The sequence below is a fragment of the Perca fluviatilis genome, chromosome 9, assembly GCF_010015445.1.
Source record: "Perca fluviatilis chromosome 9, GENO_Pfluv_1.0, whole genome shotgun sequence".
NCBI lineage: Eukaryota > Metazoa > Chordata > Actinopteri > Perciformes > Percidae > Perca > Perca fluviatilis.
This window is the reverse complement of record NC_053120.1, coordinates 11166202-11193535: the sequence shown is the minus strand read 5'-3', so window position 1 is coordinate 11193535 and position 27334 is coordinate 11166202. Positions and strand designations below refer to the sequence as shown.

Below are 27334 nucleotides of genomic sequence, written 5' to 3'. Positions count from 1 at the left end.
CTCAGCTAAGTTGATTCAATATTTTTTATGTACAATACGCGCAGTGTCGCCCCCACCGACAACGCATAGTATTGTGCGCATCGGCGTGTCGCGTATCAAAAACTGTGATGACACATTTGGCTACGCATCGACGCATAATGGCGGCCGAAGCGTAGCGATGCGTAGCCTTGCGGATGCATATGCGTACCGATGCGTTGACTCTGTAACGGCCCTAAGGAGCAAGGTTTCCTCCCCTTTCTCTGCTTTGCCCGCCCAGAGAACTTGGCCCACCCATGAGAGAGAGACATCATGGCTTTCAAACGAGCACAGTGACAGTTGGTCAAGGCCACACCCCCACCCTCCACCTTGCCCCCCCCCCATCCCCCCCTCCTCTCCTCCCCAATAGCTACAGACACAGGAATGGCACATACTAAGAAAAGCTCATTGTGGGACTGGCTCTAGTGGCTGTAATTCTGCACCAAGGCTGAATTTTGGGAAAGAGTCTTCAGATACAGTATTAGGGGACCACTAAGGCCTATATAAAAGCATCCAAAGAGCACCATGTCATGGGACCGTTTTAGCAAAACTAGAGAACTTTTCCTGCTTTGGTCCCCCCTACAGGTTGGTTAGATTACATTATATATAGACAAGAACGGACGGTTGGGTTAAGGAAAACAACAATGGGGAAAGCAAACGTCACACGTGGGATCCTATCTCCGGTCTCCGGGGTGAAAGTCCTGTGTTTTCCCCTCAGACACACATTCTTCCTCCTCCGGTTGCTATTGGGTAAGTGTGCGGAGTCAAACGTTTAGCTCCACCCACATTGAGCCACTCCTCGACTACTGCAGTCTGGGCTAACTCGATCCGGTAGCAGATCTGTAGTTCGAATGAACTGGACGATGTAATGGACAATTCCTCTTCCAACCTGTAGGGGGACCGAAGCGGGAAAAGTTCTCTAGTGTTGCTTTAAGGGTTTTTCCTGGAAGCATTTGTGAAACTGTGAAAACAGTAGTGGAAAACAAGTTCAATGCTAGGGATAACATATTAGAGAAAAAATGAAATACCATGATGACTGAAGTTACTGTAAAAAATTAATGAGTAGAGAAACATGGGGAAATAAATTCACTAAATTATAAACGTACTGTAGAATTAGTTACATCGGACCGGAAAAGACAGGCTGGATGTGATGATGTCAGTTTAGCGGCTACTGTATGGAACTGAGTCAGTTGTGGTTGCTACGAGCAACAGAATGTTCTACTGAAACCAACTGCTGGTGGCAGAATAGACATACATACATAAAAAACACACACATTCCACAACAGGGATTCCAGCCACCCACAGAAAAACTTATGGCTGTACGATTAATGGAAATCGTGTTCCTATGTAATTTGTATGAATCACCAAGCTGCTACTGTTCCCCACGATTCCTGTGACCGACGTCACAGCGCGTGAATGTGATATTAAGCAGCACAAGCACACAGGTACTCCAAGAAACTGCAGCAGAAGCAGCTGGCAGATCAGTTATGTTTTACCACATGAGTCACTGAGGTACAGCGGAAACACAAACCAGGGTGCTGCTAATGGTTCAAATCAGACAAGGCGTAAAAAACAATAAGTTGGCATGAGGCAATATGTACTATCTGTTGTATGAAACTTTTTTTCCGTATCAGAACTGATTATATCACCCAAGAACAAATCTTCTGTATCATGGCACTTAAGAAAATGCCAAAACGGTTCATAAATGGAAGCATGTATGTGCTTTGCACATTTAGTGGTAATCTGATTTATAATATTCCTGAGATTTAATGCGTGCAAAGTGGAAATTTAGGCCACTTTGGGTGGGTGGGGTCCATCCTCTGGACAACATGTGTTCTTTTTCATTTCAAGGCAGTCTGCCAATTATTTTTTCTTGTGATTTTCCTTTATTGTGTGGAGTTTTTGGCCTGATGGTGATGCGAGATGAAAGTCATTAAAACTTTTTCTCCCATGGACCCTGAATAACCACCAGAAATGTTACAGAAATCTAGCCATTATATATATATATATATATATATATATATATATATATATATATATATATATATATATAAAGTTAACCATTTAACCTGAAGGTGGTATTATAGATGACACATGAAGTGAAGAACTTGGAGCCTCGTAAAGGTCCCTCGTACATTTCCATTTATATTTAGATATTTCATATGTAGCTACAAGTGGACATTTTGTGCTAGAGTGGACACTAAAATATTCACGATTCATCCTCTGTGGACTGAACATCCAGAGCGAATACCGCGGCAATCAGGCCAGTTGCCCAGACATCTTGCTCTGTCTTGTCCACAGTGTCAGTTGCCCCAATAATAGATAAGCTTCCTCAATCTTTTGTGTTGTACACAGCAAAATTGTTTTCGGGTCAGAGGGAACTTGGGTTGTCGCAGTTATGAAACAATGAAAAGAACTGCCATAGCCAGTTTAAAGTTCTACCACATTTTGGGTGAAAGATCTCACTCACAGAAATGAAAAAAGAACATAATAGTCATTTTAATTATCCAACTACCTCTCAAACTAACCATGTTGGGCTCATATTATTGTAATATGTACACGTTGCTCAAAATTTAGACACATTTTCAGTGGAGGATCTGTGAAATGTTAACTGTCATTGAAATGGCAAAGACAATAATAAGATATTTTATTGATGAGCATATTGGTACTCAACCAGACACTATAGCTAGGTTATGTTACTCTTGTGGATATATTTCTCATTAAGTTCCAGATGTCTACTGTGGTAATAAAGTTTATTGCCCAGGACATTCATAGACAGTCTGTCACCAGTTAGATCCCTCACTAATGAAAGATTATTTCCCATCTTGCTTCTTCCACATCCTTCAGAGATTAAACAGATGGCAAAAATCTCTCTGAAATGAAAGTTTTTTTTGTACTAGTGAACTACGGATTCTTCCTATTTAAAATTTGTATCTCCCTACAAGGAATTAAAAACAGAGAAGCTATTAAAATGTGATTTACAGTACGATATGTATCAGTAAAACATTCTTGGTTTTGTGTGTGTGTGTTTTTGAGTGGGTGTTTGTGTGGGAGTACATGGGCCAAGTTAAGTGTAGCAGCTTCATTGTGGTTTTCTCTTTTTTTTTTTTTTTTTTTTTTCTCTCTCTCTCTCTCTCTCTGTCTACTGTTGCTATGGAAACCAGTCCTACTCATCCCTGTTCGCTGAGTCAGGAAAAGGAGGGTGTAGTTTGACTGTGGTGGTCTTTTATCGGAATCACTAGGTGGCATCTCAGACCCGTCTACCAAACAGCATCTAGCTGCTCATAGCAGTTTGGAGATTTCAAATCACATTCGGTGAAATCACTCTGAAAGACCTCCCCTTTGATAAGCAGCATGTTACTGATGTCTCATTTAGTCCTGTAGCTCATTCATGTTATATTTTATAATGTAGACTAGGCTATGATTTGATGTGATATTTTTCGGGCTTTTTAATGACTTTTATAAGATAGTACAGACAGACACAGAAAGGGGAGAGAGAGAGAGAGGGATGACATGCAGCAAAGGGCCACAGGATGAGCTCAAGGATTTTTTTCTTTTTGAAAGATCCCAAGATAAAGAATGAAATGGGCACTTGAACTTTCTGGGGAAAAGTGCATCTTCAGTAGTGACTTGCTAGAGTTGAAATTGAGTCATCATAAATGTTTAAACAGCCCTGCTTTTCTTCGCATCATATATCGTTCTCCTTTTTTATCTCCATAATTTATATCCCAGTGGTTTACACAGAAGATGAATCCATCAGTATTTATTGTCCCCGGCCATGTGACTTAATCAGATTAAAAGAATAGTTAAACATTTTGGAGAGCATAATTATTTGCTTTCTTTCCAAAAGTGAGATGAGAAGATGGATATCAATCTCATTTCTGTGCTTTAAGCACAGAGCTGGGGTCAGGATGTGGTTAGCTTAGCTTAGCATAAAGACTGGAGGTGGGGGGAAACATCTGGTCTTGCTCTCCATTCCATTCACAAATGAGTATCTGCCTATTTGCTGTCCCAGCTTTTGAGTCCATATATGTGAATGGCCTGTAACACATCCTATGTGTCAGCTTTATTCTAAAAGAAACAGCAGGATTTTCAGAAACGCTGACATTATTTATACAATATCCATAATGAGGTAGGTTCTGGTGCTCTTAAATGTGCAGCAGACAAACAGCAGGACTTTCATGCACCCAGTTGCCAGTTTATTAGGTCCACCTACCTAATGCAGTCTAATGCAATAGTCCTGCAATAAATATTCAAGGTTAAACTGTTCAGTTTCTTCTTTTAAAGGTCCCATGGCATGACAATTTCACTTTATGAGGTTTTTTAACATTAATATGCGTTCCCCCTGCCTGCCTATGGTCCCCCAGTGGCTAGAAATGGTGACAGGTGTAAACCGAGCCCTGGGTATCCTGCTCTGCCTTTGAGAAAATGAAAGCTCAGATGGGCCGATCTGGAATTTTGCTCCTTATGATGTCATAAGGAGCAAGGTTACCTCCCCTTTCTCTGCTTTACCCGCCCAGAGAATTTGGCCCACCCATGAGAGAGAGACATCAGGGCGTTCAAACGAGCAAAGTGGCAGTTGGTCAAGGCCACACCCCCACCCTCCACCTTGCCCCCCCCCCTCTCTCCTCCTCAATAGCTACAGACACAGAAATGGCACATCCTAAGGAAAGCTCATTGTGGGACTGGCTCTAGTGGCTGTAATTCTGCACCAAGGCTGAATTTCGGGAAAGAGACTTCAGATACAGTATTAGGAGACTACTAAGGCCTATATAAAAGCATCCAAAGAGCACCATGTCATGGGACCTTTAACTGTTTTAGAGAGATGTTGTTTTAACTGTATGGTCTTTTGGAGGCTGCCGTTTTTGCTGAACTGTATTGTGTTATACTGATAAGTGTGTCTATTATTTTGTCTACCCTTTTTATATAAATGGGGATAGAAGCTAAATAACACATCTCTTGTATTTATCTTCCCTCAAAAATATATACAAGCATTCAACCACCTCATCTCTTGGGAACTATGTTTTTCTCACGGAGCCCCCCCACCCCACTGTGTCTGTGGGGGCTCGCCATAATGACTGAGCTGTAATTAACACAACACGATCAAGGGTAGAGTCTAGCCTACTCTGGATGGCATGATTCACAAGCACACATTTTGTTGTAGATTTGAGCGTGTGGTGTGTGCAAGATTATGTTTGTAATATTTGTATTTTGGGCAAAGTGCTTTTTTAAATAGCTCCTTTGTGAGTGGCATTTGCTCTAATGAGTCCTTTGTGATTGCAGTTTGCTTCTCCATAAAAGAGGACAGTTAGAGCAACAGAGAACAGTTGGGCAAGTCCATAGTAATTGAAGCAATTGCAAATGAATCCCATGGGACTGTATCTTCAGTCTGAGCTGAACTGAACAGAGTTAATGGCGTTTGTGAAAAACTCCCGTGTGATTCACTCCTGGGGCCACATTACAGAAACATCCGAATGAGAAAATCCCATCTTAATCCCACTTAAGAAAGCAATTTAGAGTTGTTGTTTTTTTCCAAGACAGAGATAGTTTTGCTGAATGCAATGTCTGTTGTCAATCAAGCTGTAATATAACAATCTGTAAATCACTCCCAATCTGCTGCAGAGGCACCAGATAACTTCATCTGATACAGTAGCATGATTCAAGATTGACTTCTCCCTGAGCTAATTACGCAACTTTCACTGTTTTGTCAGGAATTGCAAAGTCATGACTCGCTTCATAATTGGAAACATCGTTTTTTTTCAGAAACTGGAATGTGGGAAAGTTTTGAGCTTTTGTGAATAGTCCATTATGCCACAACTCTGTGTAAAAATGTTTCTGCAATTGCCCAGGCATTGTTCCAGGAAGTAGACTTCAGGCTAACCTCCAAACTGCAGGAATATCAATGTAACTATATTGAATATAAGTAAATTCTAAGTTAATTTACACCTGCAACACAACATCCAAAGAAACAAACTGAAGAAGAACGTTGGCACACTGAGCTTCAACAGGTAAATGCACTACAGCATGTAATATTAGACTACACATTGTAGTTGTAATTTGATTAAGGCAAGACAGTGGGTAAGGCGTAGCTGTTGTCATCATGCTGTGATTAAGATAATGTGATTATGTGCTTAGTTAAAGCATAAACATAATCACTGTAACATATTGTTGTTGCTGAGTGACATGAGAAGACATTTGCAGGGAAAGGGGCAAAAGCCTGACAAATACATCTCCTTGGACTGCAGAAACATCTATAAGAGCTCATGCAGGGAATAAATAGAAAATTACAGGCAACTAATGTCATTTGGAAAGTTCACTGTAAAAAACACATTGATTTTTGAGTTTACCGAGTTTGTAAGGGTTTTATAAGCAGCAATGATAAGGTAGAGTCTTGCAACTAAATTTAAATACGGAAATTGCCCAAACTGGAGAGATACGTTTCAGTTTAGTTCACTTTATTTTACCAGGATAATCCACACAGTTTTAAAACTGCTTTCCAGTGAGTCCTTGAAACATAAACAATTGAATAATAAGAAAATTACAACAATCTGTTGAGCAGGTGTACTGGATTTTGTTTAGATTTGTTTTCATTTACATTTTGTTTGTTCCTTTGTAAATCTGTGCAGCTGATAATGGTGCCATATTATTGCAGGCTGCTCTTGATGTGAGTATTGATGTGAGTTCCATCTCTACAAAGACTTTGCTGTTGACATTGCGTGACCATTAGGGACCATTGATGAAGCTGCCTGAACAGTTCTGTCAGGTATGGGGGAGGAAATGTGGGTTAAAGAGCACTGTCAGTAGAGTTTTAATTGTCTCCACTATGCTGTCAATAACACTATGCTGTCAATAACAGCCATTTTCATAAGTTAATTAGTCTTAATTTTCATGTGATTCTTCGGAGGGCCTGTAATGAGACGTGCAGCTCTGTTGATCATCTGTTGAAACTGATCTTACCCTTCTGTAGTGTTGGGAGTCGGCAGGCCATTCCACATTAATCTAAGTGAGTAAGGAGAATTAGACTTTGTTGAGGATTTCCTAGAGGACTCTAGTTTAACTTGCATAAGGTAAAACTCACACATTTCACTATTTCCAACCAAATTACAGTAATTCCTTCCCAATTTAACATTAGCACCTCTTAACACCTTGTCTACGCAGCCCACGTAACAAAAGCTGCATGTTAGCAGAGCTGCAGCTTCTGTCTTCCTCATGTACAGGATGCATTCAGACATTATTAAGTGTAGGTCACAATCACTGTAGTTACTTGCATATAAAGGAATACAATAGATTTGTAAAAATACACTTGAGGTCGTGATTACGTGTGCATAGCGCAAGCGAAATGCAAGCCAAAACATACAAGCGTCAATCCCTACATTTGTACGGCATAGTCAAAAATAGTATACTGGTAAATGGGAGCATTGAGGGGAATTATTACATTATTTAAAGCGTAACTCTCAACAAAATGCAACCTAGGGTCTTTTTGTGAATGTACCTGAGTCAAACTTTCGTTTAAAAGCATATTTAGGACCGAATTGTTTTTTTTTACTTTTAAGATTTACCATATTTTCGGTCAAATGGCCTTTTGAATGGGAGTGCTAGGGGCACTTTTATGCTAGCCTCAAAATAGCTATTTTTAAAACACTAAGAAGGCTCGACACAACATGAAACTTTGCTCGAAGTATCACCAGGCCTCTACACCTTAACGAAAGCATTGACAACATTGTTTGTGTACCCAGAGTTTGAAAAACAATATTGACCTTGTAGTTGAAAAAGGAGCCTCATATGGAGTCCGTTCATTCGCATTCAGATATCGACTCGTTTTGACTGCTGAGGTGGTAGCGGCCGGAAACAACAAGAGCTACAGTGAGTTGTTCAAAAACTTTCTTTTTAGTAAACTCTGGGTACACAAACAATGTTGTCAATGCTTTTGTTAAGGTGTAGAGCCCTGGTGATACTTCGAGCAAAGTTTCATTTTGTGTCGAGCCTTCTTAGTGTTTTAAAAATAGCTATTTTGAGGCTATCATAAAAGTGCCCCTAGCGCTCCCATTCAAAAGGCCATTTGACCGAAAATACGGTAAATCTTAAATATGCTTTTAAACAAAAGTTTGACTCGGGTACATTCACAAAAAGACCCTAGGTTGCATTTTGGCGAGAGTTACGCTTTAAAGCTATAGTTCCACATCATAAGCATGCTTTCCCAAAATGTCTACTATTTTGTTAAAATTGTGCAACATATTGGGCATTAGTTGCATTATTGTGAACATATGAACAGGATCCAGAATGTACACAGAGGTGTGTTCATCCACGTCTTCTCTATCCATCTTCATCTATCCGTTTGCTCCTCTGCTGTCTTCTCTTCCTCTCCTCAGGTATCCTTTCTTCATCAGCGATGGCAGGAACAGTCGCCATAGCAACAGAGCGCCTACAGTGAGGTGAGAAAAAACTTTAAGGTTGAAAGCTGCACTTCATCCATCTTTGCCTCACAGCGTCTGTCTTTCTCTCTACATCTGTGTTTTCTTTTCTTTTTTTCTTCACATAGATTGGTTTCCTAGAGCTTCTCCCGGAGCTTTCGTCTGTTCCTTCTATCTATCCCTCCAGCTTTATCTCTAATCCTTCATCTATCCTTCTGTGTCCTGGAGTTAAGGGCCAATTATACCTTCTGGGTCTGAGAAACATGGTTTATGATGCACACAACTACACTGTGTGTGTGTGTGTGTGTTCTATATGCTCCACCTCAATTGTAAACAGGGAAGGATGTGAGTCTTGCTTGAGGTAAACAGTGCTTGTTAGTTGCATTATTTACTTGCTGTTAGGGATGTTGTGGGTTGATTTAAAGCAGAGAATCAAAGTCAAACAGGATGTCAACTGCTGGAAGGCTGTCCAATTATTAGGTGGCTTTCATTATACTTACTATCCTGCAATTTCAGTTTTTTTAATGCAAAAATCTACTGTATTCTAAAAAACTAACATTGATCAAGGTTTTACTCTTGTGGTGTAGGCTATGTGCTGGAGGAGGGGCGAGAGGGTGTATGTGTGTGTCTCTCCGTTTTAATCTCATTCATATATTCATCAGCAGGCAGAAGCGCTGACGCAAGTGAGAGGGAGAGGAGGCAGAAAGTGTGAGATAGAGTGCGGGGAGGAGAACGAAGTCCAGAAATGTATCCATCTATCCATCCAGGGTGCTAATAGTGATGTTTGGTGTAGACATTAAACATATACATAAACATACTGTAGATGAAAAGTTAATGGAGAGATGTAGACATTTAGAAGACAGGGAAAATCAATTTCCTTTCTTCTTATTTAGGATCAAAGGGCAATTTAATCCTCAAATGCAGACCAAAATAACATGCTACAGCAATACAAACTCCGCAGATGTATTTTTAGCTTGCAAGCTTACATGATAGTGCACCTAGCTCTCTGGCGCGTCTCTTTTTGCTTTTGTGCTGACATCATAAAGAGAGAAATGAAACAAAGGAAAGTGTACAGAAAAGACAAAACCAGGCAAACAGTGGAACATGCAAAAAATGATGTACGCCTAGAGATGATGAAAAGAGGACGATGTGAAATAGAAACTGAAGGATGGAGAGAGAGGATGAAAGGACATATTATTGACCTTTGACCATGTCACGAATTACCCATTATTCACCAGAAGCATGCCCATACTGTGGACAGCTGGCTGAATCTCACAGCTAACCAGGTGTGACATGCGTAGGCTTTTTCCCAACTGTAAAGGGCTGTTGTACCAGTAAGAACAAGATGATGACATGCTGGATAGTTAGTAAACAAGACATGGAGATGCACACAGCAAATTGTGTGTGTGGTGTTTGTATGGGTGTGTATACAGGCTTGTCTAGTTTTTATATGGATGTGACTGAAAAGTAATTTAAACAGGAATTCGTCCCATTCCTTTTTATGTGAATATATATTTTTAGGACAAATGAGGAAAGTATTTTGTACAATGAAGTCACAACAGGATGAACACTGAATTCAGATCCGACCACATAAGAGGTAATAAAAAAAGATATTTGTTTTGGAATTCCTCATGAAGTAAATGTGTAATTCATATTATTTCTGGGTTGTGTAGCAAGTAGCAAGTTTACAGAGTGTTTATTTGATTTGTCTTGTAGGTGCCACCCCTCACTTATTTACTTGATTAAACTATATATCAACTAAAACTTTTATTTTAAAACATTGAGAACAATTTAAACCTGCACTAACTGATTTCTTATTTATGTCTTGGCTACTTGGGGGAGGGAATTATCTGACATTTCTTATTTGGCAAGTTTTAAATGGTGAATAGGTCAGTCTCAAAGAACTTATTATAGATGTAATCATCTTGTTCTTACTGGTATTGCTATAGTTTTTATATTACTATGTTTACATTATTCTCTTATATTTTCCATATTTAATGCTGGTCTCTAGACTTTATCCTTGCACTATTGGACCTATTTGCACTACCACCATGACACACACTCTCATACTGAATCACAGGGTCAGTTCCTGCCCTGTCACTGCAAGCGTCTCATGCTTATACATCCCTTAATTTATTTTATTTTATTTAGTATTTTTTATTTTATTGTCCATGCTATTCATGTGGATTTGCTTTTTATCATCCTGTTTGTGATGTCTTAAGCTACTTAAGGACCTTGAATTTCCCCTTGGGGGATCAATAAAGTATCAATCTGTCTATCTATCTAGAAATTCCACAGCTTCTCTTTGCACAGAATTCCTCTGGTTAGTTTAGCTGATCCAGTGCTTAAACATGTTGTCTTAATCCTTAATCATTCTAAATACAAGAACCAAATCGCTAAGGTTTACTGCACTCCAGTTACCTAGCAACACCCATTCACAAAATGCCATATAAGGCATAATGCAGTATGGAGGCTGAATGTACTCTAAGATTCAGAAAGAGAGGCAGAGTGAGAGGACATTAAACGGACATGGCTTTTTCAGAGAGTAATAACAAACCAGTGTATACCTGCTCTGGTCTTATAAAGGCATGAGGGGCTTCTGGTTTCAAAATAGTCAGTTTGGCTCTCTACAATCTCAATACCATGTATATTGTATTTCTTGAAAACAGTCCAGTTGACCTGCATTCTTACAAAGCTCCACCGTCAATGATTTTAAGTCAGTTAAGTCCTACATGAGCTGGAGCCGCTTTGGCATCCTACCATGTTTACACGTTCTCTGTCGTGCACTGCTGCAGCTTACCACGTCGTCCAAATACCTGCTCCTACCTGCCATGTGATCCCACTTATTTCCAGTCTTTCCTCAGCGAGCCTCTCCATTGTCAGTCAGTCGTTTAGCCCGATGGTCAGCTGGCCACACAACTAGACAGCCAATTAGTCATCTCAGTGGGAGCAGACTAAAACTTGGTCTCTTCCCACATCCAATACTTAACAGATCTTAAGGCTTACAACGCAGACAGTAATGGGCAACGTGCACAAGACAGATTTATAAACGGCAGCTTTTTGGCCCCAGAAAATAAACTAAAACAGTAATTCATATACATACTGTAACTGTGTTTCCATAGCAACCATGGATATGTCCTACTGGCAGGAAGAAGACTGTGGGACAAGACTGCCTACTGTTCTGCTCTCCCCTTGTCTTCTCTTATCAAATGTTGTTTTCTTACAGTAGAATATTGTAGTTTTAGACTTGTAGAGGAACAGATTACACAGGCACTCAAAATATACTGCTGACCCCAACATGCAACTATTTAAATGTGAATAGATGTATTTAAATGAATGGAATAAACATTATGGAATGGAATAAACAAACACATCTAAGCCTGCAGTGTTTCAAACTACTGTTTCAAACTTTGTTGCTACATTTATGGACTTTTCAGACAGTTGTGTTAAGGTTATTCCTCAAACACAACTTCTGAGAAATTTAACAAGTTTGTTTGATAAGTCCGTTTCTAAAGCGATTTAGTGCATATTGGAACAGCTGATGCATTTATCGTTATTGCCCAAGGAATAAGCAAATTAAACAAGAGTTTAGGGGCTCACAGCCACCGATGGCTCCCCAAACAAGCAAGTGTAGCCTACAAATGCGGAGCTGTCAGTTTATGTTTGAGTATTTATTCACACAATATTATATATATTATTATTATTTGTGTGTGTGTGTGTGTGTGTGTGTGTGTGTGTGTGTGTGTGTGTGTGTGTGTGTGTGTGTGTGTGTAAAAGAGAGAGAGAGAGCGAGAGAGAGCGAGAGAGAGAGAGGCGCACTGCTGCCCCTCACTGCTTGGTGATTGGAGTTGAGTTAGTGTCTCCATGAATTACATTATGATCTCATATCACTTAGTCATAGACCTATGAATTATAGAAACCTCAATGAATCCCTCACCTATGTCCAACATCTCCCGGATCATCATGTGTGCATTTGTGTCGACTGTATGAACAGTTTTATGGAGAGCTACAATTATTGAACGCTAATTGTTTTGTTTTCCTCTGCTCTCCTCTGGTGTACAGTATTGTGGTCTTTGATATAGACTGGATTCACCACACTAATTATACTTCCACAGAGTAGGAATTAGTTTGGCTGTGCTTTTTCCTTTCTAGAAGTAAAATCTCTGTGATTTGGTGGGCTATAGTGAGAAATATGGCCCTTTTGAGTAACCGGCCTGAGACTGAAGGCCAAAACCCTGCAAAGCAGTTTGTAATACTTTGAGACAACTCTGGAAAGCAATTATTTTATCTTTTGTTACAACAATAACAATGTAAAAAGTAGATATACAGCAGTCACGTTAAAGGTCCAGTGTGTAACGTGTTTAGTTGTTCATTATCAAAATCTGTGTTGCCTGTTCACAAACTTGTCCTTTTTCATGAATATTTACCACCACCATCAATTCCAAGTATTCCTTTTGGCTTGAAATTTTACATTTGCGTTTGCATGACCTGGGGCAGACGCTCCATATTCATGCGCCATCTTGAAATACGTTAGCCGGTAAGGGACATACAGGACGTACTGCTCCGCCTTTTGCGTTTCCGCTGTCACATGATAAACTCCCAGGTGCTGCTAATGCTGCTAATGGGTATCGTCGCTTCCCGGCCCCGGCAAGTTTGAAGAAGGAAACATGGAGGACCGCACGTATTCAAAATCCAAATTTCAGGAACAGGAGTCTTCTTCTTCGCCCAGAAAAAGAAAACAGATTTTGAAAAGAGAAAGAGACCGGCGTCATCATAAAAAAAGTGAACACTGGAGCTGCCTTCCAAAGATGGAAAGACTTGATTAAGGAAAAGGGGATCGAAAGAGACGCCGAACAGCTACCATAGCTGTAATACGTACTTTGAACTGCGTGGCGCAATAGAGTTGATTGCGATATATGATCTCAACGCTAGATGGGAGAAATTCCTACACATTGGACCTTTAAGTAATCTACCAAGAATGCACACTTGCATGTACTTGATTGGCCACCACAGTGCCTTGCTGGATGATTTGGTAGTCCGGAAAAAGGTGAGCCAGGTTTGAGTTTTTTTTTTTTCCTTTCATCCCTGTTTTTTTTTTTTATTTATTTTTTTATTGCAATGTTAAGAACATATAAAAACAATGCCAGGGGTAAATACAGTTGAAAGCACAGTTACAGGTTATAAAGACAGGAGAATATCAAACAAATGACATAGTGAGACAGTTTTAAGGGCTTGTTGCTGGATGTACTGAGAGTGTCCAGGTAAGATTTGAGTTCCTTACAAAAAATAAAAAAGTAGGGCTTAGTATCCTGAAATTTACATTTGTGTAAAAAAAACTTTGCTAGAAAAATCAATAGGTAATTCAAAAAATATTGGTCCTTTAAGTCTTTATCAAAGTTGTGCTGACCAAATAAGACATCTTTGTATAACAAGGAAAATCTCTGTGATGAGAATGAGCGTACAAAGATACAGAAATCCTTCCAGAACAGACTTGTATATGTGCATTCCCAGAAGAGATGAGAGACAGATTCTTCCTCAGCACCACAAAAAGAACATAAAGTGTCAATATCAGGAAACATCTTTTTTAAATAAAGCTTCACCGGATAAAAAAGATGAAGTAATTTGTAAGACACATCCTTGACCTTATTGGTTATTAAATATTTAGAAGACAAAGACCACACTTTCTTCCATGGAATATTAACAAATTGGCCATTCCAGTGTGGCACAATGTATGGGAGAGAAACAATCTCATTTTGAAATAGCTGTCTAATAGTCTTCTGTTCCGACCATTAGAGTTAGATAAAAAACAAACATTACCAATATTGGTATCAAAAGGATGAGCTACTGACATAGAAATCTGGGATCTAGCTGAGTCTCTGAGAAGAGTTAATGCTCCATAAGGGATGGCATCCATTATGATAGCAAACTCTCGAGGAGTGACAGGTATATTGTACTTACTCAAAAACTCTGAATACGAGTACAAATATCCATCAGTATTAATTAATTAATTAATTGAGAAACCAGAATCAAATAATTTCTAACCCAATTTGGGAAAAACAGCGACTTATTTTTATAAATAATATCGCAGTTATTCCAGATAAAGTACCGGTGAGGACTAAAATTGTGTTTATAAATTAGGTACCAGGCCAAAAGTGCTTGTTTATGAAAATTTTACAATTTAAGGGGCAATTTGGTGATGTTGTAATTACATAACAATAAGAAAGGGAGACCTCCCACCTTAGAGAAAACAAGATTAGGAAGAGTATTCCAGAAAGACTCAGGGTTTGTTAAGTACTGTTTTAACCAATTTATCTTGAAAGTGTTATTTAAAGAGGTAAAATCTAAAAAGTTTAGACCACCACACTCATAATTATTAATAACCACAGACTTTTTAACGTAATGCCTCTTATGCTTCCACAGAAAATCAAATAGCATTCTATCAATATCTGCACATGCAGCTTTATCTACATATAAGGAGAGAGCAGGGTAAGTAATTCTTGAGATACCCTCGGCTTTAGTAATAAGAGTTCGTCCTCTCAGGGATAGATCTCTCTGTAACCATGAATTGAATTTCCTTTTAGCTTTCCCAACAACTGGGTTTCATCCCTGTTTTTTCTCACCAGTCACAGAGCCCGTCTACGTCAACTAACTGGCCTCATTCAAATGAATGAGACCGCTGCATTTAATCATAGTAGGACTAAAAGTGATCTGAAAGTTACATTGTTCCAGGAAGACACTAGTGAAAGAACAACATTAAATCCCCAAAGGAAGTACAACACAGTTAATCTAGCGAAGAAAGTCCTTAAAATAAAGTGACAAAATTGTTCATGTCCTCTAGAAAAAACACATAGAAGGGTTTTCTGATCTTTTTTAATGACTTGGTGAAGTTTAGGAAAGGATATTGCTTTGGGTGAAAATGACTGTTGAGGTTATGGGACATTCATTGTCATGGTGACATTGTTATGGCGGGGAGTTGATTAAAGATGTCTGTTAATATTTGTTCGGTCACAATTCTGACAAAATGGTGGATGTGACAATGTCAGTTAAAGTGTAGGTGTTGCTACTAGCAACGGATTGTTCAACTGAAACCACATGCTGGTGGCAGAATAATGTGCATTCAGTAGCCTACTTTGTGGCCTTGTGATTACATTTTCACCCCGGTGTCCCACACACTTTCAGGGATTTACAATAGACTGTCATCATTATATTCATGTTAAAATGACCTATGCTAAGAAAGCTTTATTGAAAATGATTTGAACTTGACCCAGGTGGCCTTGATTACAGCTGCTACTCATAATGTGACATTGCAAAGCTATTGATTCTTTAGTACATTTTCTTAGCATGCCCCTGCATATTTGTGTTGCCAAGTGATTTTGGCTAAAGCCCCTCTTACTGGCTAGAATTGTAATTGTTGCTTGGCAACATTAACTTAGTGAACATCTTAACAGAGAGCAACTATTGATGCTTCAGTGATTTAATGACAAAACTATTTTTGTTGGCTCTGCACCCACCAGGTCAGATTGCTGCATGACATCCTACTATGCACCATCACATACTCATATAATTTATTTTGGGAAGTGTGTGTGTGTGTGTGTGTGTGTGTGTGTGTGTGTGTGTGTGTGTGTGTGTGTGTGTGTGTGTGTGTGTGTGTGTGTGTGTGTGTGTGTGTGTCTGTGTGCGTGTGTTGAAGACACTCCTCTTTCAAGCTGCTTGTGAACATACTATTCTCTCAGCAGCCATCCTCCCCTGAGACACACACGTTTGTATCTGTGTGATATTCAGAACCATCATTTCCGTACTAACCCTTACCTCAACTATCACAACTACATGCCTAAACCCCAAGCCTAACTTTGACCTAATTTTAAACTTAAAGTTCTCATATTATGCTCATTTTCAGGTTCATAATTGTATTTAGAGGTTATACCAGAATAGGTTTACATGGTTTAATTTTCAAAAAACACCATATATTTTTGTTGTACTGCACATTGCTGCAGCTCCTCTTTTCACCCTATGTGTTGAGCTCTCTGTTTTAGCTACAGAGTGAGACATCTCACTTCTGTTCCATCTTTGTTAGGAGTCACACATGCGCAGTAGCTAGGTAAGGACTACAAGCCAGTCAGAAGCAGAGTATGAGGGCGTGCCACGCTAGCACATTGGCGAGCATTATAACGTGTGTTACAAAGTGACGCACATTCGTCTCTGAAGTAAAGGCTGGACTACAGTAGAGCTGTTTGGAGAAGTTTGTGAACAGTGTATTCTGTTGGAGATGGTAAGTCCCTTTGGGGTGGACTTTGGGCTTTTTCATTTTGTAAACCTATAACGTGCACAAAAAGATATATAACACAATAAGGGAAAGGGAAAAAGCCAAAAAGCATAATTTGAGCACTTTAACCCTAAAATCAAGTCTAAACCCTAAAAAAGCCCTTTGGAGTAGTGAGAACTGCCAAAATGTACTCAGTTTGCGTTTTTAACTTACTGTCACTCTACAGTATCTGCAGAGCTGGGAATCCTGCCACTGTGATATGAGCATCGCTGTTGTATTTCCATTACAGAATAGGTATGAGTGGTTTTGAAGGAGCAGCAATTTGGTACCAAAAATAGACGAGCTCTCTAAATGTACAGCAGTGCAGCCTATGTTTTATAGCAGATCCATGCTTGGCTTTCTAAACCAGAGCTGCCCAAAATAGGACCTGTGGGCAAAATCTGTTGAATCTGATCTGCCTGAAATAGGAACCTGTAGGCTAGACCTGGCTCCCTTAAAATGAGTTTGGCCCATCAAAGTGTTACACAGAGTGTAAAACATGCTGTTTATCATGCATTGTGTTTAAATTTGATAACTTCTCACCTGAGTTGCTTGACAGCAAGGCTCTTTGGCAGCACGGTGGCTCAGTGGTTAGCACTTCTGCCTCACAGCAAGTTGGCACCGCAGAGTTCGATCCCCAGTCTAGGCAGGGCCTGTCTGTGTGGAGTTTGCGTGTTCTCCCCGTGTTTGCGTGGGTTTCCTCCGGATGCTCCGGTTTCCTCCCACCATAAAGACATGCATGCTAGGTAACTAGGACTACAGTTGAAAATTAGCCGACTGCTAACACTGGTGCGTTTACGGAAATGTTGATTAATGTGCATTGTCCTAATCAAATAAATAAATCTTATGGAGATGATGCCTTATTAGTCTTGCAGTACACTTTAAATAAAATCTGAAAATTTTTGTGAATGTGAAAAGCTCTTGTCTCGTGGCACCCTTCTTATTTTCAGTTGTCCTTGTGTGCCCAAAACTCCTGTATTTGCATGAATTTCTGATCCTGAAAGAAGAATAAGAATATGATACGTGTACAATCCATGTACAGTATTTCATTTCTCCTTCATAGCCTAAAAAAAAACTAATTATGCATGTAAATTTCTACAGTCAGTAATCCTTAAATATTGGTGTTTGGCATTTGGGATTGGACTGTTGAGCAAAGCAATCAGTCATAAACAGACACAACATGAAGCTCCTCATTGATTTGAAATCACTGTAAAGCCTGGGCCCTTGCTCACTGCTTTTTTAAAACTGTGGTAATGTAACACATCACTGTAATCAAACAACGGGCCAGTGCAAGAGTGCACAGCTGCATGCAGTCAAAGGGTTCCTCAACATTTTTACACAATGTAATACAACAGCTCTTACCAGTCTAAACAAAATAAGCAGTCAATAAAAGATGAGACTTACATCTTCCCAGGATATACACCAATTTATCAATTTATTATTTTTAATATGCTTGCCATCCTTTTAACAAATACTTCAATTAATTATACTTTTTCTGTTTGTGTAGTCATCCATTTTCTAAAGGTAGACCACTTTATTGTTTGAAAACAAAACTTGTTGCCAACTTCTATGAGTTTGGACAAATCCTCAGGGTGACCCAGGAGAGAGAGAGAGAGAGAGAGAGAGAGAGAGAGAGAGAGAGAGAGAGAGAGAGAGAGAGAGAGAGAGAGAGAGAGAGAGAGAGAGAGGTGTCGACTGGCCAGCTTCCTGTTTTCTCCCAGACTGTTGTTAAACTCAGTCAATCTTGGAGAGTCCCAGGGCTGCCATCTGGGTTTAACTGAAGCTTTATCCTGGCACTGCCAACTGGGCCAGATGGCATAAGGATACTATGTGTTTGAGTTGAGTTGAGTACAGTGGATTGAAGTAGAGCTGAAGGTCCTCAGTCATGTTTAGTTATCAAGTGTCTGAGGTCAGTTTAAGCCATGATAGCAACCATATATATATATATATTATATATATATATATATATATATATATTTTTTTTTTTTTTTTTTTTCAGAAATCTTCCATTACTGCTCCAGTTTCAAGCCTTCTGTTGTTGTCATGACCTCGGACATGCCTGTTCCACGCCTGGCAGTCCTCCTGTAGTATGAAATATTGTCTTCACTGTTTGGATTTAGATCATGAGAATTTAAAAACCATCCTGACTGCCCCTTTTTGAAGGCAGCTATCTTTTTATTTTTGCATGTCATTGAGGCAAACATAATCAGAATCACAATCAGACATCTTCTTAATTTGATCACAGCATTAAATACAGTAGATGTCTCATTGAATGTATTTGACTATTTGATTTGCTTCTTTTTTACCTTTGTTTGAGTAGATGAACACACAGTGTGATCTGTTCAGAGCAGGTTGAATGACGCAGCTGTGGGTTAGGTGCTGTGCTCAAGGGCTCCTCAGCAATGGTTATAAGGGAGGGGCAACCACCTTCCCCAAACAAATTTATCCTGATGGTCCTGGAATCGAGCCACATGTCTGCTTCTTTAATCTCATCCCAGTACCCCTAAAAAATGATGTCCATACTAGATGATTCAGGATTTAAATAGATCACGGCTAGGATCATTTTAAACTCAAGATGAAACAGAGTCATGTAGTCATGAATGACCTGCTGTTTGAGTTTTATGATCATTTTATTGTCCTATCGTTGATGTTTTGTTCTGATTTGTATTTTATTATTGAGTTTTGTGTATTTTAATGGTCAATTTTTGGAGGGGCATTGCAAATGATTTTAGACTATACAGTGGTATTGGTTCATGCAATGTACAGTAATTGGCCCTATACAAATAAACATTAGACAAGTGAATACAATTATGTCCAGCGCCGATGCTCCCAACGCAGGTAGCAGGGCAGAAAGTAAGGATGTGCTACCAAGTGTTTAAGTAGCTAGCCCTAACCATATCTTAATGATTTGCCATGCACTTTCCCCAACCTTATCCATACGTTTGCCATGTGCAGATGTTGTAAAAACCGAGAAATGTAAAATGTTGTTACCATTGGACTTAATCTGGAGTTTTGCAGAATTTGTGCAGCATTGATGTTCTTGTGCGGATTGCTTGTCTTCGCTGATCAGTCCAAATTGAGTAGCTGAGGTGAAAAAATGCACATTGTAGATTAACAGGAAGATTAGCTAACGATTAAGTAGCAACCTAACCTGCTCATATTTAGTTGTCAAGTCTGTGGAGTGGATGTATTGCTTTGCAAAGTGATATTAAAGGCAACAAATAAAATTTAATTGGCCTCATGCTGGCTGTGGAGGAGCTGATTGGGCTCAGGCAGCCACAAAACAGCAGCCCACTCAGTAGGCTATACTGACTATGAGCAGCAGTTTGCCATGCTTTGAGCTCTGGCTGTTCACTTCTTTGATGTCCATCACAATACCAACAGGGGTCCTCTGCAGTTCAGCGACTATCACAACTATGCAATCATAACTGTGCTACAGATGCGGCTAGTAAATCCACATTATTTGGATTTCTCAACAGCTGTTTATGTAAAACTCATATTTAGCCTCTGGACTACCATCATTATATATTTTCACGAAATGTCTTAATTTTTCTGCGTACGGGTGCAGTCATTTGGCGTGTAGCACTAATATAAGTGATGACAAATAAATTTAAATTTAGAAGTTTACCATGCTCATCATTCACCGAGTCCTGTGCTGTGAATTCAAATAATGAGCTAGAGAGCTAAATCTTCAATGGCACTGTGGTTGTCATTTTTGATAGATGGCACCTTTACCTTTCAGATTCAGATTTAATTTTGGAAGCTAAAGTGTCGGTCAAGAGGAGGATGAAGAAGAGGTGGGACACAATTATCCCGGGCATAAGGCCAAATACTTTTTTTTTTCTAAATACGTCTTTGGCAGTCGGGACAGGTGCTGATAATGTCTGTGATTTCTTTGCAAATTGACTCTCAAACACACATCTGATCATCTGTGATCAACGTGTTACTGCTGCTTTCGCTGCTCAGATTGGAAGACCTGCAGGGTTGATCATGTCTTTGTGGTGTAACATTTAAAAAACAAATTTGACACTAAAAGGGGCACTCCAAATGAAGATCTGTTCATTTGTCATTATGAGTACTATCCAGCCTGTAAACACAGTTGTATAATGTCTTTCTGTGGCTGTGGAGGAGCAAATCACCATGATGATGATGCCATTAGGGTTATCTCAGTTTGTGGATGGAAATAGCATATTTGTAACAGAAAGCCTGCATGACAAACTGGAGGAGTAAGATATGGGCGTAATAAAGATATGGGCGTTTACGAGGCAGGGAGGGTCTGATTCTGTGTTTGCATTACATGGGATGAATGGCAGAGATTGGAAAAATGTAAGACTTGCAAGCATTCACATCATTGGATAACTGAAGACGGTTGTGTGATTGCAGAGTTGGATGTGTGTGAGAATTAAAAAGGACTGGGCATTGGCAATTTAACACCAACCGAACAACTGAATGACAGACTTTAAATGACATGAGATAGCCAACTCGTGTTTTTTTAGTTGTTTTAGGCACTTCTGTTTTCTGGAAGTCCAACATATCGAAAACAATAAAAACGTTTCTCAGTCTTAATTACGACTCGGATGTTGATGTTGAAGATGTGGTTTCTTCAATCCGGAAATTGGTATTATGCTATACAATAACTCCGATATGACATGGACGTGGCATAATGGTCGTGGCATAATGAAAGACACTATCAAGTTGCATCATATGAAGTGTAGAATCTGGTATTTTTGGAGCTGGATTTAGGATTATAAATCCGGATAACTCAAACTCTCGGGCTTTGATTTTGACCATCTTGCAAGACTCCAATATTATATATATAACAGTGCATATTCTTTTTTATATCATTAAGGTTGTGCTTGTCTTTTGTTTGATTTTACCTTGTGCTAATGAACAACCTCAAACCTCTTTAACAGGAGATTGGCAAATAACAATAATATTAATAATTTATACTTTCTTAATCCTGCAAGGAAAATTACAACGTTTTCACTCTATTGTTATTACACACTACACACAGGCCTGAAACACACACACATGCTCAGTACCTATACATGAATATTTGCAGTGGTTTTATTGTATGTGTAGAGCTAGAGCTGCAACGGTTAATTGATCGACAGAAAATCAGCAACTTTATTGGTAATCAATTACAAGCGTACGTTTTTCTTTAAGGTAATCATCCAGACTTTCTCTACTCAAAGAAGGAGTTGGAAATGTAAGGATTTAGTAAACTGACTATCTGTCGGTTTTGGAGTGTTTGTCGGAGAAAACTAGAAATTTGCTAACATCACCTTCGGCATTTCCCATCATTCTGATATCAAGTATACACCAAACCATTAGTGGAGAAAATAATCAGCAGAACTATGAAAATAGCCCTATATACATGTTTAGAATAACAAAGTAGTGTGATAAAACATTCAACACCCACATAAAAAACGTAATAATTTAAAATCGTCTTTTAGCAACATTGAGCTATTTTTGTCCACAGAAGAAACATTTTTCTTCTTTATAGATTAAGGCAGCGTGGCAACAGTCTCACGGACACGCTTCATGGCGCGCGCGCGCGCGTGTGTATGTGTGTGCGCGTGTGTGTGCGTGTGCGTGTGTGTGTGTGTGTTCGTGGCGTCAGCGACACAATGAGATCAAAAAAGATGACTCCATTCTTTGTATCTTTTTCACACACATACACACACCTGTGCACGTTTAGGTTTACAACACACCGGCACACACTTGAATGCGCACGCGCAAACGCACCTACTCTGGCGTCCTCGTTCCATCTTCATCCATCTCTCCTCCCTCTCTCCTCTCCCTCTCTCTCACACTCTCTCACTCTCTACGGGGATGGATGGGAGGAGACGCTCCTGCTGAATGTGTTCTCCCTGCAGCGGGTTTACGGTAACGGAGAAGAAGAAACAGGGCAGCGCTCTTCTCAGTCACGGATCCGTTCCTCCGGTGTGATTTCCCTAACCGCCCACTGACCTTTCTCTATACCCGTGTGCCTGCATCTTGGCTTTCTATTTTATTTAATTAAATTTTTTTTTTTACATGGAGGCGGAGCGAGGCATCTTGCAACAAAACTACCGACCAGATCTGACTGAAAACGGTGTGTGTAACCGACTTGGATTTAAACCTCACCGAATGATCCTAAAATGAGTCACACTACTCGAGTTGATGTGTTCACCTCCTCCGTTTTCTGGCCTCGGGGGTACTGAAGATGCGGCTGGTAGCGCGCGTGCCTGTCCTGGTTTCACACCGGCTCGGTTCGTCCCGGTACTGATCCTGTCCGGTGCTGCGGTGTCCACTCAGGAGCCACCAGAGTGATTTAAAAAAAATAACTAAACAAAAACGGATCCGCTACTAGCAGCCTGACAGATGGATGACTACTCGACTTTACAACGTAAGGCAACACGGATTGACACATAGGCTACCTGCTGCAGTATTTGTCATTCAGTGTGTGTAAATGATCCCCTAATGAATAATCTCTTTTAATATCAATGGGCTATATAGCCTGTGGTTCACCTTTTTTGCACTAAATGTATATCCAAAATCTCCTATAGATTTGCTGTCATGGGCATCATCTAAATTGTATTCTAAGGTTATTACATGCATCTCATGATTTTCCCAGGTACTGTCATGACCATAAATATTTAATTAGGCTGGTATTATGCGACAAATAATGGCATAAATTATTATTTCCAACAGCATCTGGCACTGTGTAGGACTACTGTATATGATCATTTAGATCTTTTCCCCCAATTCTATTTCTATCTAAATGGTCCCTTCATCCTCTCTCAGACCCTCAAGCTCTGTGATGAGCTAATGAAACAGCCATGACTGCAGGAAGAGGTGTGTGTGTGTGTGTGTGTGTGTGTGTGTGTGTGTGTGTTTGTGTGTGTGTGTGTGTGTGTGTCTCATATACCCTCCTGTCTTGACATGTAGCCCCCAGCCATTCTACCATGATAGCTTCATGCTTTGATATAAGACATTAACACACACACACACACACACCTGTTAAATCCAGCAGCCTGAGGTACTGTAGCTTATTAGCCTATCTTGCCCATTATTTAGCTTTATCAGTCACGCTTGTAATGACAATGGGTTGTTAACCATGCGGCTAAATGTTTTATTGCTGCTGTTACAAACCTGTACAAGGTTAAACAGTTTTATTGTCTGTATCATAATTTCTGTGGTCATGTGCCGTAGCTTTTTTAGTCCAGTCTTATCACTAAACGGCACACATACTGAGTGTATTTCTGAGTTGCAGCCATGGACACTAAAGCAGCATGCAAAAAAAGGGCTTCTTCTAATCAAAGGGAATATTTAATTACAATCTTCAATGCAACATTTTTCAAAGCTTCTGTGTTGCCTCTAAGATAGGTTCTATTCATACATTTTCTTTTCAGCAGGGCTTTGCAGTCATGGCTAATATCCTTGTTTTGTATCATCTTATGAACATTATGTGTTTTCAGTTTCTTTGGCATTGTGGAGCAGTCCAGGTTATAGTCTGAAAATATACTACATGTAATTCTCCGGACACGTAGAGCAACCGGCCTCATTTTTCAAGAGGAATGCAGTCAGTAACAGTATGCCCTCTGTTGGCTTATAGACGTTGCAGACCCACCTGCTAGTTATTTTTCATAGACTCTATAGTGATACTAAGACTGTGCTTAAGAATTAAATTACCTAGTAGAAATGTCTTCCAGTGGCAATGTAACCAAGTACCGTGACTCAAGCACTGTGCAGTTTTCAGGTACTTTACTTTATTTAGGCATTTTCATTGTGCGCTACATTATGTGTCTACTCCACTACATTTTGGAAGTCAATATTACTTTTTACTTGCATTTACATCTGCGGTTAAAATAGCCCTCTTATCAAGTCATTCCAGTCTGAAATTGAGTCTCTAAAGGTTTTTTTGTCTTTCTTATGTGCAGGAATAGTTCAACCTGTCTTAAACACGACTCTATTGTTGACAGAAATGTCATCATAAAATTACACTTACACATTAAGGCATCAATGATAAAAATCCCATATCGCCATTTGGCATGTACAGTACATTTCTTTTTCTCTATACTTTAAGTACATACACTTGCTGATAATACTTCTGTACTTTTACTTCATTAGAGTTTGAATGCAAGACTTGCACTTGTAATGGCATACTTTTACACTGAGGTATTACTACTTTTACTGAAGAATCTGAATATGTCTTCCTTCCCTGCCCGGCAGTGGTTCCAGTTCTTAACATTCTTAATTTCTAGCTTTTCAGATGTGAGGATTTATGGGATAGTAAACCAAATATCGTTGGGTTTTGGACTGTCGGTCAGATGAATCTAGACCACATGCACAATTGATAGTAATAAAATAATGGGGTAGATTGATCGAAAATCACCAGAGGTGGGAATCACCAGAGGCCTCACGATACGTTATCATCACGATACTTATGTCACGATACGATATTATTGCAATTTGAAACATTTTAACCAAATTCAAATTTTTCCCTATTTCAAATAATGTCCCCAAAAGGAAACGTTGTCATCATCTGTTTTTATCTAAAAAGATAGAAAAAAAAATATTGAATGCAAAATGGGATTGTCAAGCAGACAAACTGACCAACACATATACTTGGCGTCTGTGTATCGACACAGTCTTGCCACGGAAATTATTGCGATGCTATGCTTTATTGATCTCTCCCCATTATAGAGAGATTAGGAAAAAGAAGCAGTGTCCATAATTATGGTAAAAGTAGTAATAATGTTAATGTTGATACACAGCTGCATCAGATACACACAATCCTGAGATCTGTTTTCCATTATACCTACATGTAACCCTAACCCTGTACCCATTTTAGTCTAACTAGTACTCATTAAGTCATTTTATGTCAGTCTAAATTGCAGTAAGCACCTCTTGTGTTGAGTGTAATGGAAGAGGCTTCAGATCTAAGACACGATAAAAGCATTAACATTTCCTCTTCAAAGAGCAAACTTGCATGCAGCGAGAAAGGCTGGCTCCGACTCTCGCTGTTGCTCCACTACAGCTCTGACAGGACACTGCTGTTCCTGCTGCTGCTGCTCCTGCTGCTGATGCTGCTGGTTGCCTAGTGACTGTATCCATGAAACCGGCTCCCATCGTCATGGTGATGGGCCGAGGGAAAGAGACCCAGTGAGGGAAGGGGGACAGAGATACCACTACATCTGCAGTGTGTGTAATTGTGATGATGGGGATGAATTGTGATGTTGTCATGGGTGATGATGATGATGATGATTATGGTGGCTATGACTGATACACACTGGTGTTGTCAGTTGTAGCGATGCCACTGACGATGCTCAAAAAAAGGAGATGAAGAGTCTAGTTAAATTAACTGACTCTTTATTTAGCGATTTTATGCGAAAACCGTCCTTGTCAGTCATATTTTTACCAAAATATGACCAAAAATGCTCACTGGAGCTTCGAAGAGGGTGATAGCTCGACATGTATTTAGGATATTTTCCCAAAATGTTGATTGTTTGGCACACGCTGAGCTTATGGGTGAACAGTGGAGAAGAATATGCTGCAAGATAGAGCTGCAACAATTAGCTGATTAACATGTAAAAAGAATCTGCAAATAGTTTGCTAATTGACTAATTGAAGTCATTTCTTAAGTAAAAATGCAGGCAAAAATGATGCCAATTCCACGTGTTTTCCAATATTAGGATTTTTTTGTTTTATATCATCATAAACTTATATAATATTCGGGTTTTTGACAAAACATGATATTTTCAGCAATCTACTTGGACATTTTTGTGGAAATTTTTCCATTATATCTGACTCTGCAATTACTCAAGAAAATAATGGGTATTAATCGATAATAAATTACAGTAGTGTTAGTTGCAGCCCACTTTCAAGTTTCAACATTTTTTTGAGAAGATGTTGGCGACTGTCCTCGCCCTGCAACTGTATTACAACGTTGTTGACATGTTTCAAATCGCAACCGTTATGTTTAGATATGAGGACGGAAAACGCTACTGTGGGCCATTTTTTTCTGCCACTGCTACGGGCGCTAATTAATGAAAGGCTCCTATGGGTGGGTCGTATCATCGTATGGTTTGGAGGACTTGTTGAGATGTTTTTTTTTTTTTTCACATTTCTCTTTAGTACAAAAATTGAACTTCCCCTACCCCCTGCTCTCACTCGATGTAGTTAAACTGGCTCTGATGTTGTGTTATTTTAGTCATGGATCCTTTGTAACTTGAGTTCAAACTGACCAAAGCTGCAAATGTTTTACAGACACCTTTCAAGCCTAAAGGGAGTTCAGTTTTAGTCCGATTTTGTATTACGGAGTATGACTTCAAGCAGTCTATATCCTTGACGTTCCACTTCCGGGATTGCTGCGTTGCCGCCGGAAAATCTGACGGATTTCACTCATTTAGGCCGGATATCCGTTGCCTTGGGCTTCCTTTGTGTTGGTATTTTAAACTCCGGTGGATTTATGAGGACTATGGTTAACCTTTTCTCAGAACTCTGCAAGGTAAATCCAGACAGCTAGCTAGACTATCTGTCCAATCTTTTCTGTTGCACGACCAAAACAACTTTTAAACGTACACGTTCTACCAAAACAAGTTCCTTTCCGAGACTATTT

At 39.5% G+C, this 27334-nt stretch overlaps 1 protein-coding gene across 13 annotated transcripts in view; it reads left to right on the top strand.

Moving 5' to 3' along the window:
- Positions 1-27334, top strand: part of lrrc7 (leucine rich repeat containing 7) — a 128253-nt gene that overhangs the window by 26798 nt on the left and 74121 nt on the right. For 5 of the 13 annotated variants that reach the window (XM_039811349.1, XM_039811346.1, XM_039811343.1 and 2 more), the window contains exon 1: positions 22511-23119. In XM_039811349.1, coding sequence (XP_039667283.1) covers positions 23095-23119 — 25 coding nt within the window. In that variant the 5' untranslated portion in view covers positions 22511-23094. Of the gene's footprint in view, positions 1-8384; positions 8448-22459; positions 23120-27334 lie in introns of those variants that run through there. The other 8 variants (XM_039811338.1, XM_039811342.1, XM_039811337.1 and 5 more) reach the window with 5 other exon arrangements.